Source organism: Manis pentadactyla, chromosome 1, assembly GCF_030020395.1.
Source record: "Manis pentadactyla isolate mManPen7 chromosome 1, mManPen7.hap1, whole genome shotgun sequence".
In the NCBI taxonomy this organism is placed as follows: domain Eukaryota; kingdom Metazoa; phylum Chordata; class Mammalia; order Pholidota; family Manidae; genus Manis; species Manis pentadactyla.
Genome location: NC_080019.1, coordinates 232,950,218 through 232,973,787, shown reverse-complemented (window position 1 = coordinate 232,973,787; position 23,570 = coordinate 232,950,218). Strand labels below are relative to the sequence as shown.

The window sequence follows — 23,570 nt, the reverse complement described above, 5'->3', positions numbered from 1 at the left end:
GTTGGGGGCTCTGGGTCGCATGGTTTCCTATGCTGGTTGGCAACTGTGGCCTAGTGGTTTCTTAAGTACCTACAATTGTTAAAAGTTCCTGGGGAGGTGGGACTGTTTACACTTACCTGGGAGTTGTCCACACCCTTCTAAGGAGAATTCGGACTGTTCTATGAGAGATGATTGTCTGGTGTATGTGTGTGAATATGTCTTCATTCATTGGAAGGTAAATGCATATTTCAGAAGAGAGTACTTCAGACATTTGCGGGGCTCTTAACCACCCACACACAGCTGATAAATAGTTATCAGAATCCTAGACATCAGATGGGAAAGAACCCTCAATGTCATCTGGCCTGTGGACATTGGCTTCTAGATGAGCAAGCCGAGGCCCAGGAAGAGGGGAGCGGCTTGTGCAGGTTCTCGCAGCTAGTGGGGGCCCAGCGGGGCCAGACCCGTGGCCTCCTGGTTCCCATGCCTTCCATTCTATCTCTTGCCTCCGTGATCAGAGTCCCATGCTTAATTGTGTACAAAGGAGCCTAATAACATGAAAGCCTGCACATTCATAGTAAGATACAATTTCGTTATGTCATAAATTTGGCCAATCTGAAATACAATCATTACAATAAACATGAACATATTCATGAAGCCTACGGCGCACTGCCATCGAGTTTAGATGTGCTAACTGCTGGATGATGGTTTTGGATGGCTCGTGCACGTCTAAAAAAAAACCCCAAGAAACAAGGACACGAACCCTTGTCCAAGGAGACGAGAGCAGATATTTCTTCTCCCCTCCATCTGCCTTATAGAAAGCGAAGCCTTAAAAGTCGCCCTGTTCATCATTTTCTCCAAAAGAAACCACGGGGGCATTTAAATATCCCGAGTCTGAAATCCCCCTGCCCCTTCCTCGCCAGCCTGCCCCCCACGACTTCCCGTCATGATGAGCTTGTGTTACTGTTGTTGATGAGAAGTCTTCTCTTGGTCTGGTGGGTTCTGATTTCTTACTTAGTAGCTTCTCAGCTTCTTACATTCTTTCAGGCTTTGAACATGCACTGGGAAAGTGAGAACATACTAGAAAAGGACAGTTTGAAGGAGGGCAAGGTGGGGAGGATCAGGGGAAGAGAAAGCAGAGAGGGGAGTGGCCCGCAGGGCAGGAGCTGCAGCCCTGGAGTGGAGGAGGAGAGCTCAGCGCGCCAGCTGCTTGGGTCTGGGCCTGCCCGCCTCTGCCCCCGGCTCCCCCGGCTCCCGCCAGCCCTCATCCCGTGTCCTCGGGGCCCCTCGCTGTGGTCTCCCTCCCGGCACCAAGGCTCTGAGCATCACCCTGCGGAGAGCCACTGGGTTTTCGTGTCCCCGCCTCGACTCTCAAGCCCGGTTCAGCTGCAGGACTCCCCCCTCAACGTCGTGCCCGCATCAGCCTCACCGGGTCTGCCGTGGCCCTCAGCCCTCCTTCCCTCCCTCGGCCCTCATGCTGGGATTTGCCTCCTGACCCCGGCTCCAGGGGCACCTTCCTCCCCGCCAAGCGCGGCTGCTGAGTTCTGGTCCCGTCCTGCTCCTTCCCCTGTCCTGCCTGGAGAGCCCAACATTCTCCGGCTCCTGTGTCGCCTACTGCTGCCGCCCCTTCCCTCTTTCTAAAGAGGCTGCCTTTTGCTGCTGGACTGATGCCTGGCCCTGGAACTCTAACTAAAACCCAGAGCTGCCTGGCTGCACCTGCTCTTCTTCCCTGGTGCTCTTTTCCACTGTGTGGCCTCCTCCACCGCCCCCCGCCCCCGCCCCCAGGCCTGTGCTGCCTGCTCTGGTTCTCTGGGGCTCCTTCTCCAGGCCTGAGTTAGCCTCTCTCCTTGGTCTCCAGACCTGCAGAGGGAGGCCCAGCCTCTCTTCTCCTCACTCACAGGCATGTCCTCTGTCCCTGTTTAATTTTAACTCCTGCAGCATCTGTGTGCTACCTGGGAGCACATTGTGTTTCATTCCCACAGCTCCTTCTAGAACATAAACATCTGCAAGAAGGCACTTTGTCATACACCTTCGTGTCCCTGCAGCACTGAACCTCATGCTTGCCCCGTGGTAGCTATCTGAGGAATCTGATTGAGCAGATGAATGGGTGAGGAATGAATGACAGGCTTTGACACTGGGCAGTCCCCTCTCCACGCCTTAGTTTTTCCATCTGTCAGGTGCGGGAGCTGGTTTACGTGGCCTTTCATGGTCCATTTAAACCTATCTCACATCCAGGTTTGATACTAAGAGCTTAGAAATACCTCTGAGTTTGATGACCATGGGTCATGTACAGAGAGCATCGTTCGGAATGGTGTATATGCACCACTGAGGTATCTTCTCGGCTCACAGACTTATTTCTCTCTCTCCTAGGTTTACAAGTTGTCCTGAACTCCATTATAAAAGCCATGGTTCCCCTCCTTCACATAGCCCTTTTGGTATTATTTGTAATCATAATCTATGCTATTATAGGATTGGAACTTTTTATTGGAAAAATGCACAAAACATGTTTTTTTGCTGACTCAGGTGAGTAATGAAAATGGAAGCTAACCCAACGTTTAAAAGATTTGCTTTTCTTATAACAACTTTTTGTGATTTGGGGAATATCTAAAACAAAATAAGAGAGAAAAAAGACCCCCAACTATACCAGTAATTTAGTGAGCCAGTTCTAAGTGTGCATTATGTTCAGAATAAATGAGAATTTGGTCTCCTTTTCTGCCCTCATCTCCTATGTAATATGTCCCAGTGAAGACACAGGACCCCCAAAACTAGAGCAGGAGGCCAGTCACAGCCTTGCTCTGCATGGGCTTCGGGAAGGTGCTGTAAAGAGGGAGCCCTGGAGGGAGCGAGGGTCCAGAGCGCGGAGGGCAGATTCGGGGGCGGAGGGCGTGGTGGACGGGCCCCTTGGGGGACCAGGAGGCTTCCCAGACCCGGGCGACGGGGGCCAGGGGGTGGCGGGCTCGTCCCGGCTGTGAGCGGTGACAGCCCCGCGCCCCGTTGCAGATATCGTAGCCGAGGAGGACCCAGCGCCGTGCGCGTTCTCAGGGAACGGCCGCCAGTGCGCCGCCAACGGCACGGAGTGTCGGGGCGGCTGGGTGGGCCCCAACGGGGGCATCTCCAACTTCGACAACTTCGCCTTCGCCATGCTCACCGTGTTCCAGTGCATCACCATGGAGGGCTGGACGGACGTGCTGTACTGGGTGAGCCGCCGGGGGGCGGGGGCTGCCCGCGGGGAGGGGGGTTCGGAAGCTAGAGCCACGGCAGGGCCGGGAAGGGAAGCACACCCTCGCCTCGTCCAGTGCAACTCAGCACCCGCCCGCCTTCCCCTTCTAGAAAGCCCCGCATAGTGGTGGCCCCGGCGTCTGCCATCTGTGCCGCTGGGGAACTGTTGCCGAGTGTGCCCCATGGCCCTTTATTTGCATGCAGGAAGTTCAGAAGGCCAGGGCCATCCTAGTTAAACCCTCAGAGAGCCAGGGGTCACTGTCCAGGTTAAGGGGCTCCTGGACTTCCCTGAGCTAAAATAAAACTGATCTTTTATGCACAAAGGCAGCAGCTCTTCTACTAGATCCTAAACAGAAGCTAGGGAACGAAAATTGTCTCCCTTTCACACTTCCAGTAAGTCAGTACAGCTTTAAAGCCAAATGGCTGTTTCCCCATTACATTATTTCCCTTTTGCATCTTCAGTATTGCTGTGTATCAGCCCAGCACCAGCCCTCAGCTCTCTGCCTTTCTCTTTCGAGCAGAAGAACTCTGGCAGAGAGGGTAGACATGGCACATCAGACATCCAGGCCCGGTGGGTGCCCAGCCTGCCGTGCAGACAGATGGGCACCCCTTCTATGGCTACGGCCTGGTTCTTCTCATTCCTGACAGAGCCGGAAGGGTTGGCTGTAAATGAAGAGCCAGTAGTATTTGAACAGCCCTTTCTCAGAGCTGAGTTTATTTGCTTATTTGTTCAGTAGAATTTTGAAAAAAAAAAAGCTCACAGAATTTTAGAAATTATTTTCCATGGCACAGAGTTATTGGGAAAAACAGCTGACATGCAGATCTAGAGCCTACACCCAAGTCCACATGGGTTATCCAGGATTCTGTTAATGATTCTTTAGCAGGCAGTTTGTGGTAAAGTAATTCTGGAATGGGCACTTTCTGTTAGAAGGCCCGCAGATTGGAAAGTCGCTTCAGACATCCTTAAATTTTAGACAAGTTATAGGATTTCCTATTACTCTCTAACCTTAGAGAACATAGCACATTACGGTTATAAATAGTTTTTGCTTCCCTTCACCAGTGAACACAATGATTACAAGATTGTAGAAGTCCCTATATATTCAATGCTGGTACAGAAGATGGGTATTTATTTTTATTCCCTGAGTGTGAGTCTAGTTTGGTAAAAAAAAAAAAAAAAAAGTTTAAGCATCACCAAACATGTTACCTTGTTTCTCCCCTCCCCCCTCCTTTGTCTTATCGTCATAGGAGAGTGTGTGTCTGTGTGTGTGGGTATGCGCATCTGTTCTTTATATCTGTAAGACAGGACCTTTCATGAAGAGGGAGAAGGAGGGAGATTATATTGGATCAGCCAAGACCATGGCCATGCAAGGGGACCCTCAAATTAGGTAAAGGGTTCATTTTCACTATTACCTTCTAAATTGTACACCTCCTAGAGTAGTTGAGGTCACAACCCCAGTCTACCCTTGAAGTTTCTGATAAATAAAAAAATTACCATCCAAATAGACCAAACTGTTTTCTTCCCCCAAACCCCCACCTCCCCAGGAGTACAGAAAACAACATTTTGATTTAAAAAGAAAAATCGTGTGGCTCCTCTCAGCCCTTTTGTTCTCTCTGTTGTCACGGCGAATTGTCCAACATGCCTTGACTAATGGACAGTTTTATATTTTATGTTACATTTCTGTACAGTGATTCTCTCATGACAGTGTTCTTATCGTCAAGCAAGTGAAAACTCTGAGAGTGTGTGATTAAAGGAGAGAAAATTCTGCGCACCCAGAAACAAAAGTTCCCACATGCTTTCCTGAAAACCTTTAAGTATCCCTTATGTATAATTACTGTCACTTTCATTAATATGACAATCACAGAGTTAATAATTTGATGATATAATAATTGTAGTTTCTATGAATTACATGGTCTCTTTATTTTGATGGAGGAACTCAAGTAATTTATCAACATTATCCCAGTCTATATCCCTTTATAGAAGATCTGGGATTTTGAAGGTGGAAAACAGACAATATAGATAAACCACTGAATATCCCAGGATCTTCAGCGAAGAATTGTGGTTATTGATCTAGAACAGGGGTCTGCAGACTTTTTATAAAAGGCCAGATAGTAAATGTATTGGCCTTGCAGACCATCAGGTCTCTGTCATAACTACTCAGTTCTGCCCTCTGCCTGCGTCCCTCAGAAGCAGCCACGGACAACATGTAATCAGGTGTGGCTCTGTTCCAATAACGCTTTATTGATGGACACCAAAATTTGAATTTTGCATAACATTTGTGTCATGAAATACTCTTTTGACTTTCTTTTTCCCATCTAAAAATGTAAATTTTTAGCTCCAGGGCTGTACAAAAACAGATGGCGGGCTGGATTTGGCCCATGGGTCATAATTTGGTGACCCTCTATCGAGACTAGTACCCTTTCTTCCTCTGTCAGATGTTTGTGAGCCCTTCCAGAACGCTAGGGGGCGGCTGCGTAATGTCCTCCTTACAGGTCACTGAGGTCTCACTTCCTGAAACACGTCAGGTTGTTTTTCCTTGCCATCTACATCAATTAACTCATCAGAGAGGAAGGCTAGATCCAAGGCACAAAGTCTGCTCGGTACTTTAAGGTCCTCTGTGATCTGGAAGCTGTGCGGCTGTGTTTCCGAACGGGGTGCCCCTGACCAGCACAGTGCCCGGCACAAAGCAGGTGCTCCACAAACACCAGTGACCGTCACTCTTCAGTGTACAGTCCCGTTGCCTCACTGTGGATGGGCCCTGTTTAAGCATCCGTTTTTATCCAAAACTGGGGTGTAAGGGGAACATCTGGAGAGGCAACTTATAAATTCCAGTTGTGAGCACATCTCTCCATCCTTTAGTGTTTGTACATGGTGGACAAAGTCTTTGCCAGGGATGGTCTTGCATCCTGTCAAGTTTATATTCAGTGTTCTCAAGCTCATTGATGCCTTAGTTCTCAGGAGCATCTAGCACGTGGCTGGCAGGGTCTGAGAAGAGAAGTACAGGTGGGCCCAGCATGCAGGAAGGTAGACTTAGATCCATTGGGATGCACAGGGAGTGGGAGTATGCATTTCTAGTAGGAAAAAGGTTATTGTAGAGCTCTTCTATAAATAAATTGCATAAACATAATGAAGCTGCCGTCTGATGCACACGTAGTTGTCTGCAGCAGCAGGAGGGTATCGGGCAAGGACAGAGCACGAAGGCTGGGTGTGCTGGGTCTGTGGCCCGCAGTGGGTCATGGTGGCTCTCGCTGGGCTTTAATTTTCTTGCCTACAAGGTGCAGAATTAGACTACAGGATCTGACTATTTTCCTTCAACTCTCAGGAAATGATTTTAAATGCAGGAAACTAATTCAAATAGTGTTGGTTTCAAGAGAGAGCTACTCTTCTAAGTCCTGTGTGGCTTCTCGCCTCTGCGCCAAGCTCTTCTCTCAGAGAACGCACCTACGGAGGTGCTGGCTGTCAGACTCCAGCAGGAGGATCTTAAGGTCAAGCTGACAACCTTCTTCCCTCCAAGCATCAGGGAGGCGCCTCTCAGCCGGTCAGCCAAGGGCTTGCCTTTCTGTTCCTTTTTCTTATTGCCCACTCAGGGGAGCCACCCCAGCATCCCACTCTTGCAGTAGTATCCCCAACAGTTAGAAAAAAACTGAAAAGCCTTAGGTTGGCCATTAACTGGAGACATGAATGTGCATTCAAGCCTTTGAAGTGAGGAAAAACTGAGACTAAATAGAATATTATTTCCCAAGCACCAGGGGACTCCACATGATGACTTTGATATAAATTGTTTAAAAAATTGAACTCCATTAAAATGCATCATTTCATGCTGATTTCTTCATCGTTGGTAAAGACCATGCAGACAGAACCCCAGGCAGAGTCCCTATTTTCTTATGGATGTTTTGGGCAGAGCTTGGCGGTTCCGACCTGCCCTGTGTACATGGTAAGGTTCAGAAATGCTCGCCTCTGCAGAGAGACTTAGGTTGAGAAGGTGTGATTGGCAGAGAGACCGGCCCTTGAAGCTGAGGTTTTGTTTCTCTTCCCCACCATCTGGAGTTCAGTCTCCTGTGGCCTTTGTTTAGCCCCAGCCTTCCCACCAGGCCCCAGCCGTCATTCCAGGTGATATTTCTGACATGAGAAAACAGAAATCTGTCCAACATCTACTCGTAGGAAATTATAAGGTTCTTTAGAAGAAAAAGTTGTTTCCTCCCAAGGGGAGCAGAGAGCTGTTGCCAGAGCCGTCCTCTGAAGGACAAGGCTGAGGCCCGAACGCAGATCAGGAAGCAAGGGGGCTCACCCGGCTGATGTGCTAGGGCTGCAGAAGAGTCAGGTCTCCCGGTGGGAGTCCTGGACTGGCTGCCTGGCGCCTCCTTCCCTCACCGGTGAGCACGCTCATCCCTACCGTGTGCACGGTTGCTTCCACAGAGGGAAACAGGCCCAGAGAGGCCTCTGCAGAAGGTCCTGACTCCAGGCTGGGCTCCGGCCACTACACCAGGCAGCCCAGTTGTCCTCCACACGTGGGTTTTTAAATGAGTTTAGTGGTGTGCTTGCTTTGGAAGATCACCCTCTGCCTTCCTGCTCAGATTGGTTTATCCAACTTAATTAGATCAACAGTTGCAGCCATGGCCCCGGCTCATTCATTTCTCTAATTGCCAGTGTAAGATGTGCAGACCGATAGGAGTTCTATTAAGCACATCAATTTTCGTGTGGCCAAACAGGTATTTCATAATGGATTTAATGCCCTCTCTCTCCCTAGACTTCAGCAACAGATGTTAGGTAATTTTTTTTTTCATGTTCTCGTTTCCTGTTTGGCTTCTGTGTGAGGCAAACAGAGTGAGATGCATACATCTCGTTCTGTAAAGCTGGAACCTGGAGCCAGGTAACGTGAAGGAGGGCACACGCCCACAGGCTAAGGGCTGCACCTGCCAGGCAAGCGTGGTGACTCAGCCCAGAGATTCTGGATCAGGCCTGAGGTCACTCATTCTGTCCCCTGCCTGGTCCTTCGAACCCCCTTCCTGGGAGAAGTGTTTGCCCAACTTAACACTGACCTGTGCTGTTGGAAAGTTCTATCCAGCCATGAACCTTAAAGCCCCTGTTTGCTCCAGCACGAAAGCGGCTCCTGACCAAACCTCCCCTGGGAGGGTCTGCCTACGAGGCCACATCTGTGCTGCGTGAGCTTGTCCCAGGTGTAGGGCCCTGGGGTCCTCTGGACCAGCCATCTTTCCCCTGTAGTTCCAGTCGGCTCATAACGGGAACCAGTTCTCCGAGGGTGGGTCAACCAGGTCCAAGCTAGGTGTTGGCATAAGGGCTTCTTTCCTTCTCCTGGGTCCTTTCTGTGCGTGCAGCTGGGAAAAATCTCATTCCCAGAAGCACCCTTGAATGTGTCGGCTAGCAGAGAACACTTCTCTCCTGGGCGGTGGCTTAGCTGTGCTTGCTAAGATTTAAGGCGGGTTAGGTTTCCTTGGGTAGGTTGGCCTCCAATGGAAAGTTGTTATTTTAGGGCTTGCTCTTCAAAGAATTTATAGAGCCAAATGTTACAGTTTGTCTCTATAACTAAGACTTTTCCACCATCACAAATTTTAAAAGCAAAAAAAAAAAAGCCCTAACGCTGTGGGCAGAGTAGGAAATAGTTTCCAGCTAAGCAGGAGTCTTGTCTTCCACCAAGACCTCTTCCGAAAGTCCCTTATCGAGCTAGTTGCCTGTGAGGAAGTGCCCAATCCCAGCTGACTTCCCCACCCACGTCAGAGTCCGCTCTGATGACCGTGTGTGTGCGTGTGTGAGCGCGCGTGCACGTGTGTGTGAGTGCTGGGACTATATAATGAATGTGCACTGGCTACTGTTCTCTCTGATTTGAATCTAAGTAAATGTTTAATGAAATGTATAAAATGCTGTCTCTAATGTGACCCTCTCTCCTTATTACTCTCTTATTAACCCACTCCTATGAGACCATCTTATTTCTTGCAGATGAATGATGCTATGGGATTTGAATTGCCCTGGGTGTATTTTGTCAGTCTCGTCATCTTTGGGTCATTTTTCGTACTAAATCTTGTACTTGGTGTATTGAGCGGGTAAGCTACACCTCTTTCATCTTGAAAGCAGAGTTCTAGGGACAGCTGCCAGGACCACACAGGCTTTGCTAGATGGGGACCGCCCGGCGGGTGCCAAGCGCTTTATGTGTTCTTCGAGGCGCTTTCCTTTCTGCTGAGGCTCCCCAAATCAAGATGCTTCCTGGAGCCTCACCAGCCTTCATGAAAGGAAGTCATAGAACCATTATTGACCAGAAATTAATTAGTGCTGCTGCTTGGGATTTGAATAGTTTCCATTTGCCTGCCCTTTTGTCTGCCCCCCAGATGAGATGCATTTATAATTGCTTTATTGGTCAGGAACCAAACATAATGCAGATTAATCAGTAAAACCATAACTAGATGAGCTGGTCCCATCTGACTTTTGGCAGGTGACATTTGTAGATTTCAGCAACAGGACTTGTCCTTATTTGAAGGCCAAAAAAAAAAAAAAAAAATGCTAGGCCCTCAGGGGTTCCTGTCCTAGGAGCAAGAATCTTCAGTCAAAGCGCTGAGTGGTCAGGCAGCTGCCCCTGGGGCTCCGCTCTTTGGTAAATGGATTAACTGATAACTGATCTCCTTACATTTTACAGGTAAATGATGCGATAGGATGGGAATGGCCATGGGTGTATTTTGTTAGTCTGATCATCCTTGGCTCATTTTTCGTCCTTAACCTGGTTCTTGGTGTCCTTAGTGGGTAAGCCGCTGGATCCTGTCGTACGTCCTGCCGCTGCCGCGTGTGGGCAGCTCTGTGTGTCTCCCAGCTGCTCCCTGCGGCTTCTCTGCATGCGTGTGTGGACTCTGATGTCCCCTCCATGTGTTGCTTTGAACTGAACTGTGACTCTCTCTGCCTGTATCTGTCTGTGAGATTCTGTGTTTCTGACGCTTGCCAAACACTATTAATTTAACAAAGACGTTTCCTGTATGCCTATGTGTAGAAGTGGATTACAAGTGAGTAGAAGGATTCCCAGCCTCTGACTCCCCCAGGAAAGGGTCTCTGTCTTTTGTGGTTTTATTCCATTTAGTACGTAACCTGGCCCTTTTAAGAGACCCACAGTGTATCATGCTTATTTTCAGGGTGTTGAAGCTTTTATATGTCAAGGAGAAATAAGCCTCGGTTAGTGCATAAATACTGAATGATTTCAAAATCGCCCATCCTTCACATCATTCATCAGCTTGGTTTTCTGCCGCTGTCACTGTGAGCATCTTCCCTCAAAGTCATCCTTCATCTGAACCTTCAGAGTCTTTCTCTCATGCACAGTAAGGCTCCCCCCGTGCACGTACGAGGCCCACTGTCACCATTACTGAAGTTCCTTCTGTTATTCCCTCAGTTCTCTGGGTTGACCCTCCACGAGGAGGGCTCTGTGAGGCCGGCTGGGGAGGGGACTCGCAGTGCTTCCTGGCTCTGCCTGCCTGTGGTTGGAGATGCCACCCTGGGGCCCCATGGGCGGCTCTTCATCCTCGCCACCCCTCAGACCCCCCAGAGAGGACAGCACCCTAGAGAAGGAAGCCAGGGCCTTCAAGGCATCCTCAGAAGGGGCTTCAGGATGGAACCATTGCGAGAAGGTGGGGTGCAGCCAGAGACCCAGGAAATGCCTGAGTCCTGGAAGAGCAGCTGTCCCAGAGCCCAGGGCTCTCCGGAAGCGCTGCTGACAGGCTCTCCGAGGGAGGTCGCCTGCCCCTCACTCACCCTGTCTTCCTGTGCCCACACTCGGATCTCAGGGAGGAGATGTCTTCATGCAGTGCTGAATCAGCAAAGAGAGATTTACCGCATTTCCCTAAATCCTGCCTTTGGCAGCACGGGAAACAGAGCTGGCACTACCCTCTCCCTCCTCCCCTCTCCTCCCCTGCGGCCCGGCCTGCCTGGTTTCAGGGGCTCTCCTTGACCCAGGGCGGTCAGTTCCTCCTGTGGGCGCACACTGCCGTGTGAACCCTGATCCAGAAATGCCCCAGGGGCCCGGCTGCCATGAGAGGAGTGTGGCTGGCCCTGGGTCAAGGGTGACAGCTCCCCCACCCACAGCGTCCTTCTCCAGAGAAATGGCCCCGCGGGCCCCGTGCCCTCTCACTGAAAACTCCCAAAGCGCCTTCTTCCTGGGAGTCTCCTGAGGCACCCCTGGGGCTTCGGGTGGAGGTTGGGAATGAATGGGGGGGGTGTATCCTGGAGAAACAGCATCGTGGTGATTTTGCCCCAGGAACAGTCCTGTACAAGGTTAAGGGCAGTTCTGTTAGGAATTCCTTGGCACCCCCGTGTCCTAAACCCAACCAAACGGACAGACGCCATGGAAACCACTAATTTTAACAGTACCAGTGTCATGCCTTATCTCTGAGCTTCGCAGAGTGGGCACCATTGCCGGGCAGGATGGAGCAGCTTAAAAAGGAGAAAAGGAAAGGTTGGGAGGAGGGGCACCTCTTGCTACTGTGGCCGTGCCTGCAGTTACCCGACTCTGGAGGGTGCAAACAGGCCTGTCCCTCAGGGAACGGCCAGGTTACAGAGATGTGGATTCAGGGAAAATAATAAGTAATTGTAAAGCACTTTTGTGTCAAACCAAGACCAGATACATTCTGAAGGGGAGTGCCAATGACATGGGAAGTTTTACAATGAACCCTGGGGTTTCCACTGTCAGTCACGCTGCTCCTCGGCTCTAGGGGCTGCATGCCGCCTCCGTCCACCCGCAGGGCCACCTCGGTAGGGAATGCTGACGGGGCTTTGTGTAAATTAAAGCAAGGACCCCAACTGCAGCGCAGAGCCTCCCAGCCATGTTGGCCGGTTCGGCCATTTCCTGAGTTCCTGCTGAGTGCCCGGGCCTGGGCCAGAGGCCGGGTGTGCCAAGAGGTCTTGGGTGCAGATGGAGGCCTTGTGTGGTGAGGGACGTCTGTGAGGGGTGCAGGATGGCACAGCTGGAGTGGGGTGTAGACGGAGGGCTGTGAGCTGCCTCTGCAAGGTGGTGTGCTGTCTGCAGGGGGCACTGCTGAGAGCCGGACACTCCCACCTGCCCCACGACTCCCCCTGAACTTTGCCCCCAAATCAAAATGGGTCATCTGTATTCATTTTCTTGTTAAAGCAAATTTTAAAAGTTCTGATTTTCATCTTTGGTTTCGTCACAATCTTTTAGGGAACACCAGAGGGATTGTCAAACCAGGAGGATGTAAATGTTAACAGGAAGCTGACTTTGACTGCATAGCCCCTTAGGGACAGACCATCAGACTAAGACAAATGTAATCCCAAAGCACAGAATCGAAAGGCTCCCGTTTAGAAACGTAAGACCACGCCATTGCCTTCTGATGAAGAATCGGCAAACTGCTGGGTGTCTTTGAGTCTGTTAACCACATGGAAGTATTTGTTTCTGCCCCTGTGCACCTCCTTTCCTCAGACGCCATGCCATTATTGTTTGCTTAATCTCATTTTAATCTGCACCCATGATTTGGTGTTGGCACATTTTTAAAGCATTCAAGGACTGATGCTTTGGAAAAATCTTTGGTTTTCCAACAGACCCTTTCTCTCCAGGTGAGTATGAAGTTTGTGACCTGTGCGCCCTGCACAGTCAGGAATGGACATGGATGATGCCTGGTAGGAGCCCCAATTTCTGCTAGAGTGTTGAGATTTCACTTTAGGTTGTCATTGAGGAGGTGGTGCCAGTAGGACCAGGGATTGGAAAGAATGTCTCATTTATGTCTACAATTCAGAGGCAGATTATGTCTGTTCTCATGCTGCTTTTTAGAAGCTTGGTGATTTTTCACTTTTAAAATTGTTCATTTAACTCCTGTCCCTTTGGAGTTTTTTTTGTCAGGAAATAGGCAAAATAAGAGAACAAGTTGGTGTTTCCAAGCTTTGTTTCTTTAGAATCACTGCAGATTCCCAGGGAGAAATGGTGGTCGTAGGCCTTGGGATCAAAGCCAGGCATACCTGCAGTAAGGTCAAGGGCCCCTTGGCCCCTGAGGTGTGGTTCAGACCCCCGGGCAGCGACCGGCACGAGGGAAGGGAGCCCGGAGCCCTGCCAGTGTCACACGGTAATGCTGGGGCTTCCCTTGGCAGCCCTGAGCCTCCATATCCTGTCCCTCGAACAGGAATGATTCTGTCATGCCTCCTTCCCCACGGGTGGTGGCTTTACATCAGCTGTGAATGTAGAAGTGCTTCAGAAGTATATACAAGATTTTGTTCTTTCAGGGTATCTTTACCTTAAATCCGTGGCTCACCTCCCAGTCCCCTCCCTGGGTGAAGTGAGAACAGAAAAGGGCTCTTTGGAAATTATCTGAAGTGTAGCATTTTCTGGACTTACCAGGAAGTGACCGAGAGAAGCATGCTTTATCACACATACAAACACTGTTACCTGTGCCTCCCAAGAGGAGGCTGTGGAGGTCCTGTGTCAGCCTGAATCGCTGTCCCTGAAGCTCTGTCTGACAGTGGTTGTCCTTGCACAAAGGGGGATGGCATTTCTGTAATGACACAGTGGTAAACACACTAGCTTTAGACTTGGATAACCAAGACTCAATTCTTCGCCCTGCCTTTTAGTAGCTGTGAGATTTGGGACAAATTACTTCCCTTTTGAGTTCCACATCCCTCACCTACAGACAGGAGCTGGTCGTGCCAACCCTGTGGATCGCCTGAGGATCTTGCTTACGTTGTGATGGCCAAGTAAGAGCAGATGGAATGGGTTTTCATGTAAGAAATAGCTAACCAGCTCTCAGTCCTCCTAAACGAGTTAATAATAATTGGCCATCTTTGTGAAAAGGCAAAGTTATATAATATTTTTAAATGTTTTGTTACATATACTTGTGTGTGTGTATAATGACATAAACCAATGATTACTGAAGGATATTACTTCACAAACTACCTCCTGGGCCTATTTTAATGAAGAAATTAAAATCATTTATAATTATCCTGTGAATTCAAAGCTCTGGTTTTGCTAACGTCTTATGAGAACACTTTTCTTAAGCAGGCCTCGCATGTCATTAGAAGATAAATGTTCTTTGCAAAGCAGATTTTGCAATGTAGAATTGCATGTAAACCCAGCCTGTGACTATACATACAAAATCATTCTGCTCTACATTGATTTGTTCCTTTTGTCCCAGTAAGTTCCCAATCTATCAGGTCCCAGGTATCTTTTTAAGTCATCCATCCAATTTTATATTATTAGAGGCCTGTTTATCTCAACGTTAGAAGTTTTGAGAGAATGTGGATGAGGTGAAGCATTATAGAAAGCTGGGCCATTTTCAAGCTGGTTAATCATTCTGAGTTTCTTGGGGCCTTTCTGTACACCCACTCATGTCAGTCCCAGGGCCTAGACAAAGCCTCGAGTGTGGCTACTTTGCTTGTTCAACTCTCGTATAGAAAGAATGGGGAGGAAAGACATGGTGCTGGTGGAACTGCAGACTGTATGTGAGAATTTTACAGCAGGGTCAGGTTTGAGACACCGTAATTTGTACCCTGGTCCATTTAAATTCACACTGTTAGGAGCCCTGGTAAATCAGAGATTGCCTCTGATTTCCTCCATCTGAATGTTGGCTCAGGAGGCAAAACATACCAGGTAGACGGTGGTTGTATTGCTTATGAATATTTTCTTAAGTGGAGACATGCTCTCTGGGAATAGGCATTCTTATAAATTATTCATGACTGGGATTAGATTTTGCTTTCATTCAACACTTCACCAGCATCTGCTGATAGGAAATGAGCAATAGAATTTCTTCCTGTACGTGCTTCTCTGACATATCTTCATCTTGGAAGAGTTAGTTAAATTGCTTACACCATCAAAAGGCTTCATTAGGTAATGGGACAACCAGACTATTGGTATGATTGGTTACCACTATATCACAGAATCAAGTTGGACTAAGTCTTGACCAGATTAAGGGGGTACAGAGAGGTCTAGTCTAAAAACAAAGGGATGGTGGAGGGTTCTTTGTAGATAGTTCTTACAATTAAAAAAAAAGAGAAAGACAGAAAAGATTTTCCTGTGTGTAATTAGTAAAGATCAGGCTGCCAGAATTCCAGACAAAAACATCCTTAATGATCACCTGTAGCAAAACACTTCCCCACGTTTAGCGGGATTTGTCTCTGGTTTGACTAGGCTAATATGTGAAAGATCTGTCCGCACAGTTGCATGTCTTGTCTTGAACGTGGAAGTAATTTTGCGAGTGGGGTTGAGTGCGGAGGGGGAGCCCCACTGGTGCTTTAGTAAGTTGGCCTGGTTTGGCATTGCTAGAACAAGGAATCAGGCCCTGCTTCAGCTTTAAATGAAATAATGGGAAATTTCCTTTTTCTGATAAACCAAGTTAAACATTTATGTGTACTTTTAAACACTGAACTTTCTTGCTGCAGAGCTAAAAGGCTGCCGGGGGGTAGCTGGCGGCTGGTGCCTGGTGCCGTCGGTGCCATGGTACCTGAAGTGCCAGGCTGGAAGCTATACCTGACATTAGCAAGCGAGTGGCAGCCTCTCTGCCACTGGCTCTCAGCTACTGTTTCCATAGCAATGACTGTTGGGACCAGTGGAAACGAGGTAAGTGAAAGTTTTCGCTGATCCTTGTTTCCATCAAGCTGACGTCTGTTTCCCCGGCAACAGCAGTGGGCAGCAGCCGGGCCCTAGTAATGGATTCGGTAGCGCGCTCTCCCTTCCAGCCATGGCCACCATCTGTTCCTGACCAAGTGCTTTCGTGTGATGCACAGCAAAGCCCTGTGAGGACCCTGAGGCTCCTCCGGCCGCGGGTGCCCTGCTGAGAACCCATTTCGCTGATGGAGAGCCAGGGTCAAGCAGTTGCTCCTCCAGCCACCTTCCCTCCACCGTGCACTGCCTTGCTGGGGTATAGTTTGGGGAAGGGGGAGGCAGCTAGGGGCATCCGTGTTGCAGGGCTGGCTGCGGAGCCTGTTGGTCCCAAATCCTGGGCAAAGAGAGTTCATTACAGTGCTTTCCTACAGACACCCGGCTCTTCACAAAGCCGTTGGTACCTACATGGTTGAAATTAAAGCCATAATTTGCCTGTGTTCCCTATTCAATTGGTGGCATTAACAACTGCTGTCACTTTTACAGTGAAAGCGATGTTTATGAATTTAATAATTTGACTTCTTGTGGTAAACAAACTGACAGTTGCCTCTGAGATGCTACTGTCCACCTTATGCCAGCCTTTTGTTTATTTCTGTGTAATATTCTTTTAAAGGCAGGTAAAATTAAAATTAATTGCAGAGATCAAATATTGGTACAGCAGAGCTGTGCAGTATATAAGACCAGCCTGACCATCGTACGGGGAACTCTTTATTAAAGTTCGGCAATTGTTCCCTTCTTGGAGTTTTGTTTTCATATTTCAGCAGATGTACCCAAGGTGTGCATATCCTCCCCCCATAGCAGAGGGCATTCCCAGGTCCCCAGGCAAAGGGGAGCAGTCTCTCTTGCCCTGTGCCTGAGGTGACAGGGCATGGGAGAGGTGCAGAATGACTTGCCAGACATGGTCTGGTTTTAAACCCTGAAAGATACCATTAAAGTTTTTTTCCTCTGAAACAAAAGAAAACTCTGAGGGCTGTATCTCTGAGGATCAAATGAAGATATGGATCCCCAATATTATGAGAATTTAGATTGGCCCTCTAGAAGAGCTCTGAGGAACTGCGGATTCCTTCGGAGGGCTCTCTGAGTGACTTTGTTCCTCCACAGTGTGGACTAGGGCAGTATTTAGGGCTGACCCTGTACCGCCTGGCTGGATTCAATATAGCAGAGTAATTAGAAGCAGAAAATCTTGCTAGACCCATTTTTCTCTTTCTTGGACTTAAGAAAAAATGACTTAATGAACATTTTTTGAGTACCCACACGTAGTAAATGTATTTGCCGAGCCTCCTGCTAGGCACAGGGGTTTCATTGGTGAGACAAAAGAGAATTCTTGTCTTCAAAAAGCTTACATCTATTGGGGGAGCAAAAGTTATAAATGTTTTTAAGTTCTCTGTAAGAAATGTACGTGGTGCTGGGAGTGTTTAGCAGGCACAGATGAAGTCTAGGGGGTCAGGGGAGGCACCCTGGAAGGAGAGAATGAATTAGAAGCCATCACATCCAGGCAAGACAGGAGAAGAGGCTGGTGGTGGGTACTCGGGTCAAAGGAAAACCCGTGGCATCCCATGCAGGATGGCACGCTATTTGCTGAAGATGCAGAGAGTAGGGCTTGGGCTGCTGAGACAGCTAGAATCTCCAGGGCAGGGTGCTGGGTGTGCGTGTGTGCAGAGAAAGGGCTTCAGAAATCAGAGTAGGGATTCTCTTAAATCTTTGACCAGATCCTAAGCTGCTACATACTGGGTGAGACTGAGACCTGGGGGAGGACTGCCATTAGAAGGCCCAGGGTGGCTGGAAATCTCAGAGTTCTGGGAGCCAGAGGGCTTCTGATCAGCTGGAGTGACTGACCTTTGTGGATAGGCAGGATGTTCCAGGGGAAGGTGCTATAAATTTAAAGACACAGGCTAAATATAAGAGAATGGAGGAACCATATTAACACTGCACCGAGTGGACCTCAAGGAGTATTTCCAGAGACAGAGCTGTTCCCTAAGAGGACCAGTTCATCAGAAGACATAAGGATTCTAAATGTGGTTGCATGTAATGAGCTTCAAAATGCATGAAGGAAAAACTATAAAAATTAAGTGGAGAAACTGGTAAATCTACAAACAGATGAAAATTTGTATAATTCCCTTTCAATAATTGATAGAGCAAGGAGATGAAAAGTGCTTAGATAATATCTAAACCCCATCACCAACTTGACCTAATTGATATTTATAGAACACCACATCCAGTAACTGCAGGATACACATGCTGTTCAAGAACACATGGAACGTTCTCCATGATAGACCACATCTGTGCAGTGAAAAAAAGTCTCATGAAATCTCAAAAGATTGAAATCTTAGTAAGTATATTTTTTCTAGCAGCAATAGATTTAAATAGTCAATACCAATTAGCTGTCCATACAGTCCTCCAAATATTTGAAAATAAATAACACATCTCTAACTTACCATTCAAAGAAAAATATTATAATCAAAATTAGAAAATATTTTAAACTGAAAAATGAAAGTATAGCCTCTCAGAATTGGCATTATAGGCTTAATTGCCTATTTAGGAAAGAAGAAAGATTTAAATTCGGTGATATACACATTCTCATCTAAGAACCTAGAAAAAAAGAGCAAATAAGAAATAAGTCAGTAAGATAGAAAACACAAATAGGTAAAATTACCAAAGATAAAAGAGGGCTGGCTCTTTTAAAAGTTCATTAAAATGAAGAAATCCCTAGCAAGACTAATCAGAAAAGAAAAAGGCAAATAACAAATTGCCAGCATTAGAAATTAAAGAGAAGACCTCACCACAGATTTTACAGACATCAAAACAATAACAAGAGAATAAGGTAAATAATTTTATGATAATAAGATCAAGGGAAATTTAAATTCCTTGAAAAACACAGCTTATCAGAACAGGCTCAATAAAAAATAAAAAACTGAAGAGGCTTATATTTGCTTTTTAAATAGAATTCAAAATCATCTTAATGATGTCAAAAGTGAATTCTGTCAAACAATTTAGAGAGAAATAATACCATTTAGTACCATTCCTAGAAAAGGACTCGGTTAAGGAGAGGTGAACATTGCCCTGCTCATTTTTTGAGGCCAGAATATCCTCAATACCAAAACCAAACAGACATAATAAGAAAAGAATATCCTTCTTTAATATGGACATAAAAATTCTCAATTAAGTATTAGCAAATTGAGTCTAGCAATATGAAAGGAATAATACCTCAAAACCATGTGAGGTTTATACCCAAAATACAAGGTTGGTTCACCATTGGAAAATCAAGCAATGTAATTACCATAGAATGAAGGAGAAAAATCATGTGCTAATCTCAATAAATGCAAAAACTACTGGCAGTATTCTATAACCATTAATGATAAAAACTCTCAGCAAATTAGGAATATAGGGGAACGTAACCTGAAGAAGGTTTCTCTACAAAAGAAAACAACAATAGCAACAACTGTAACTGACATCATACTCAATGGTGAAAGACTGAATGCTTTATTCCTAAGATTAGGAAGAAGATAATCATTCCTCTCTCAAGCCTTTTATTCAACATTATATTGAAGTACTGGCTAGTGCATTAAGGCAAGAAAAATGATGTAAAAGAAAGAAAGAAAGCAAGCAAAAGCTATTTCTCTTCACAGAAAATATGATTATCTACATAAAAAGTCCTAATGAGTTGACCAAAAACCTACTAGAATTAATAAGTGAATATAGCAAGGTCATAGGATACAAAGTTAGTATACAAAAGTCAATTTTATTCCTATATATGAGCTAAAAGCATGTGGAAAATAAAATTTGAGACAATTTATAATAACATCAACAAAATACTTAGGAATAAAGATAAGAAAAGATAATGGAAGACCTCTATACTAAAAACTATAGAACACTGATTAGTAAAATTAGTGATGGTCCAGTGAAGATGCCCCATAATCAAGGGTTGGAAGACTCAATATTGTTAAGATGTCCATTTTCCTCAGATTTATCTATGTACTCAATGCTGTTCCATGTAAATTTTAATAGCCATTTTATTTTATTTTTTTTTGGAAACTGACACACTGATCCTAAAATTTATTTAAAATTGCAAAGGACCTATAATAAACAATCTGGACAAAGAACAAAATTGGAAGACTAACACTACTGATTTCAAGACTTACCATAAAGCAAAGTAAATACAGAATCATTTTAACATAAAGAGAGATATGTGGAACAGTTGAATGGAAAAGAAAATCTGGAAATACATATATATATTGTCAATTGTTTTTTGACAAAGATGCTAAATAATTCAATGGAGAAAGGATAATCCTTTCAGTAATATGATGCTGGGAAAAGCAGACTTCTGTTGGCAAAAAGAAAGAAAAAACACTGACCCTTGGGTCACAGCAGATACAATACTGACTTGAAATGTGTCATAGATCTAATTAGAAAGCTAAAAATACAAATGTTTTAGAATAGTATTTCTGTTCTTCAGAAATAAGAAATTGAAAGGGAAGCCACATGCTAGGAAAAAATATTTACAATACAAGGCCTGGATCTAGAATATACAAAGAACAATGAACAACTATAATAAGATAAACAACCCAATTAAAAATTGTCAAAGACTTGAACATATAATATGTATACATATAATTTGAGTCATATATATTCAGAAGAATATACACAAATAGCCAATGTACATGTAAAGATGTTTAATATCATTAGTCATCTGGGAAGTGCAAGTTAAAACTGCAGTGAGGTGTACCACCACATATATGGTAGAATAGCTAAAAAAAAATGGATAATACCAAGTGCCGACAAGAGCATAGAGCAATTTGCATGCTCATACATGGCTCATAGAAACATAAGATGATACAGCTACTTTGGAAAAGCTTGTCAATTTCTCATAAAATTTACGTATATGCTTACCACATTGGCCCGGCAGTTCTATTCCTAGGATTTACCCAAGAGAAAATCTATATCCGTAAAATGGCTTGTATATGGACATTCATAGGGCCTTGTACACAGTAGCTCCAAACTGGAAAAAACCCAAATATCTATCAACAGGTAAATAGATAAGGAAACTGGTATATTCAGACATTGGAATACTATTCAACAGTAAAAAGAGTGAAGTACTAATACAACATTATCAATGGAGCTAAAAAACATTTCACTGAGTCAAAGTAGCCAGACACAAAAGAGAACAATGGTATGGTTCTATTTATATGAAGTGTGGGAACAGACAAAATTCATCTATAATAAATCAGATTTTCTAGGGTGGGAGGGTTAACTGGGAAAGGGAATGAGATAACTTTTTGGGTGATGATATAAATGTTGTGTATCTTGATTGGGGTGTTGTTTATGTAGGTGTTAACAGGAGCCAAATCATAAACTTAAAACTTAGGCATTTTTGTTCATGACTTGTATCTTGATGAATTGATTTCATAATACCATTAAAATAGAATTAAAAGAGACTTTTGCTTCTGGTCAAGATGGAGTAATAGATGCCAGATTTGCCCTCCTTCCTGAAATAACAAAACCCAAAACAGGCAATGTATGTCAGACAGTGGTTTTCAAGGCACTGGATATCAGGCAACGAAGGGCAGTGATCCCTGAGAAATAGGAAGTAAAATAATTGAGCTGCATAATCAGCCCAGCTTATACTGACTTGAGGGAGCTCCTGCGCCCTGGCAAAGAAGGGGGACCCGGGCGGAGCTCTGGGCTCTCCCTCAGTTGACAAGACAAAGCTAAGAATCTATAGTAAATAAGGTGGCAACAGTGTGCAGAACAGAGTACCGGAGAGAAGAGAATTGGAATTCTAGAGATCAGAGGAGGTCCCCTTACGATTCAGCGGAGTGCTTTCAGCATGTCTGTGAGGAAACTGCCCAAGGCTGGGGACAGAGCACTAGGACGGATAAGAAGGGACGATGTTCAGTGCTCCCATGGGGCCAGCAGTGTTGCCTGTTCCCACCAGTCAGACTGGAAAAACTCCTAATTCGTAGAGCATGGGGTAGAACACTCAGAAAGGATTTATCTCAGTGAAAAATAATTAGCTCCACACTGATCAGTGCTCCAGACTGACCTAATAGATCGTTAAAGTGTCAAACATTTTGATCCAGATAATTTAACTGCACCCTATAACAAAGCCCTAGCATATTTCTAAGAATACAAAAATATCTAGCTTCCAATAAGAGAAAACTTAGAACATCTGACATTCAGTCAAAGTTTCCTGGGCATGCAAAAAAGCAGAATAACATGACTCATAATGAGAAGATTTAATCAGTCAATTGCAACCAGCCTTGAACTCACACAGATGTTAGAATTAGCAGAAAAGGACGTAAAAAGGCTCATAACTCTTCCATATCTTCAAAATGTTAAATAGAGTCATGGAGGATATAAAAAATATGTACAAAGATCAAGATCCTAAGGATTAATGAGTGACGTACAAGACCTGTTCTACACAAAACTTCGCTGAAAGAAATTGAAGAAGACTTCAAAAATTAGAAGGATATATAATGTTTATGGATTGGAAAACTCAATTTATTAAGATGTCAGAAGACATTATTTTCTTTTTGAGAAGGTGCTTTTCTTTTTAAAGAGAAGAAAGGGAAGAGAAGATGGGGGCAGATAGACATTCGGTTCCATAGTGGGAAGCTGGGACTCTTTTTGCATAATTCTCAGTTTCTCTGAAGCAGGAGGCAAGGTCAATGGCTGAGGATAAGGGGGTAGGTGGCAGAATCACGTGTCTGAGGAGAGTGGAGAAGGTTCCAATGAGTCACTGCAGGGAGTTAGGGAGCGAGTGGACCGGATCGCCGAGCTGGGTGTCAGCTGACGCCGAGACCTTAAATGAAGCCGGCAATGCTGAATCTGTATTGATGTCATCCTAGTTCGCTTATGACTGTAGCCACGTTCCACTGCTCTTACCCAGGTACAGAAAAAGGGAGTATTTGAGCTCACCTAGGGCCGGAGTTTTGCCATCTATATATAGTAAAAAGATGGGTTGAGGTGTTGTCAAAAACATCAGTGAACAGACCACCGATGGATCGTGAAATACTAAGATTAGAAGGAAAGGAGAGGCCGAACAGATTGGGAGAAAATGGAAGGGTCACTGGACTAGACATTCCAAAGAAGTAAAAGATGTTTATAGTGGGAGTAAACAGATCGTCTGGTATAGGAGGAGGTTATAGTCAGAGAGCAGAAAGCTTGAATTCTTGATTAAGGATGATAACACTTTGGGGTGTGACAGTGGGACTGGGCGGCTGAAGTGGCGTGGTGGGGGGAGACGGTCATCGGAGATTGGCATGCTGACCCCAGGGTTGGTGGAGTCAGCCAGGGGCTGCCTGAATTCTCAGGGTGATGATCGTAGGTCTTGGGATGGAGAAGAAGGCTAAGAACCAGTCTTCAGTTCAGGAAGTTAACAGAAGACAGAGGAGGGGGAGATGGTCACAGCCCACTGGCACCATCCCCAAAGGGACATGTTAATTTTGATTGGTGAATTTTAATAGCAAGATTGGGAATGTTGATCTAGATGTTAAGAGAAACAGAAAACCAGCTCCACCCTGATACCCTGGGTGGGTGTGGTCTGGAAGGGCCGCTAGGGAAGCCAAGCAGCAAGCTTGAGGCTGACCCAGCTTCCCATCAAAGCAGAGAGGTTGGGGGTCCCTTTGAAGAGTCCGAGGCTCCGGGAGAGCGTGTCCCCTAGGACCAGGAATTCCACAGGGCAGGGTTGAAGAGTGAGGGAAGGCCAAGCCCATGACAGGGCAGGAGCATGGGGCTGGGGGTCCCTATGTGTGTGTGGGGGTGTTGGATGCATGCTTGTACTTTGGGGCTTTT

At 45.9% G+C, this 23,570-nt stretch overlaps 1 protein-coding gene across 13 annotated transcripts in view; it reads left to right on the top strand.

The window, feature by feature from the left end:
* Window positions 1-23,570, top strand: part of CACNA1D (calcium voltage-gated channel subunit alpha1 D) — a 258,217-nt gene that overhangs the window by 139,719 nt on the left and 94,928 nt on the right. For 10 of the 13 annotated variants that reach the window (XR_008991942.1, XR_008991939.1, XM_057486474.1 and 7 more), the window contains exons 6-8: window positions 2,347-2,499; window positions 2,977-3,173; window positions 9,840-9,943. Coding sequence is in view for 11 of the 13 variants with exons in the window: in XM_057486474.1 (XP_057342457.1) it covers window positions 2,347-2,499; window positions 2,977-3,173; window positions 9,840-9,943 (454 nt within the window). In the remaining 2 variants the exon portion in view is untranslated. Of the gene's footprint in view, window positions 1-2,346; window positions 2,500-2,976; window positions 3,174-9,148; window positions 9,253-9,839; window positions 9,944-23,570 lie in introns of all 13 variants that reach the window. The other 3 variants (XM_036878320.2, XM_036878318.2, XM_057486452.1) reach the window with 1 other exon arrangement.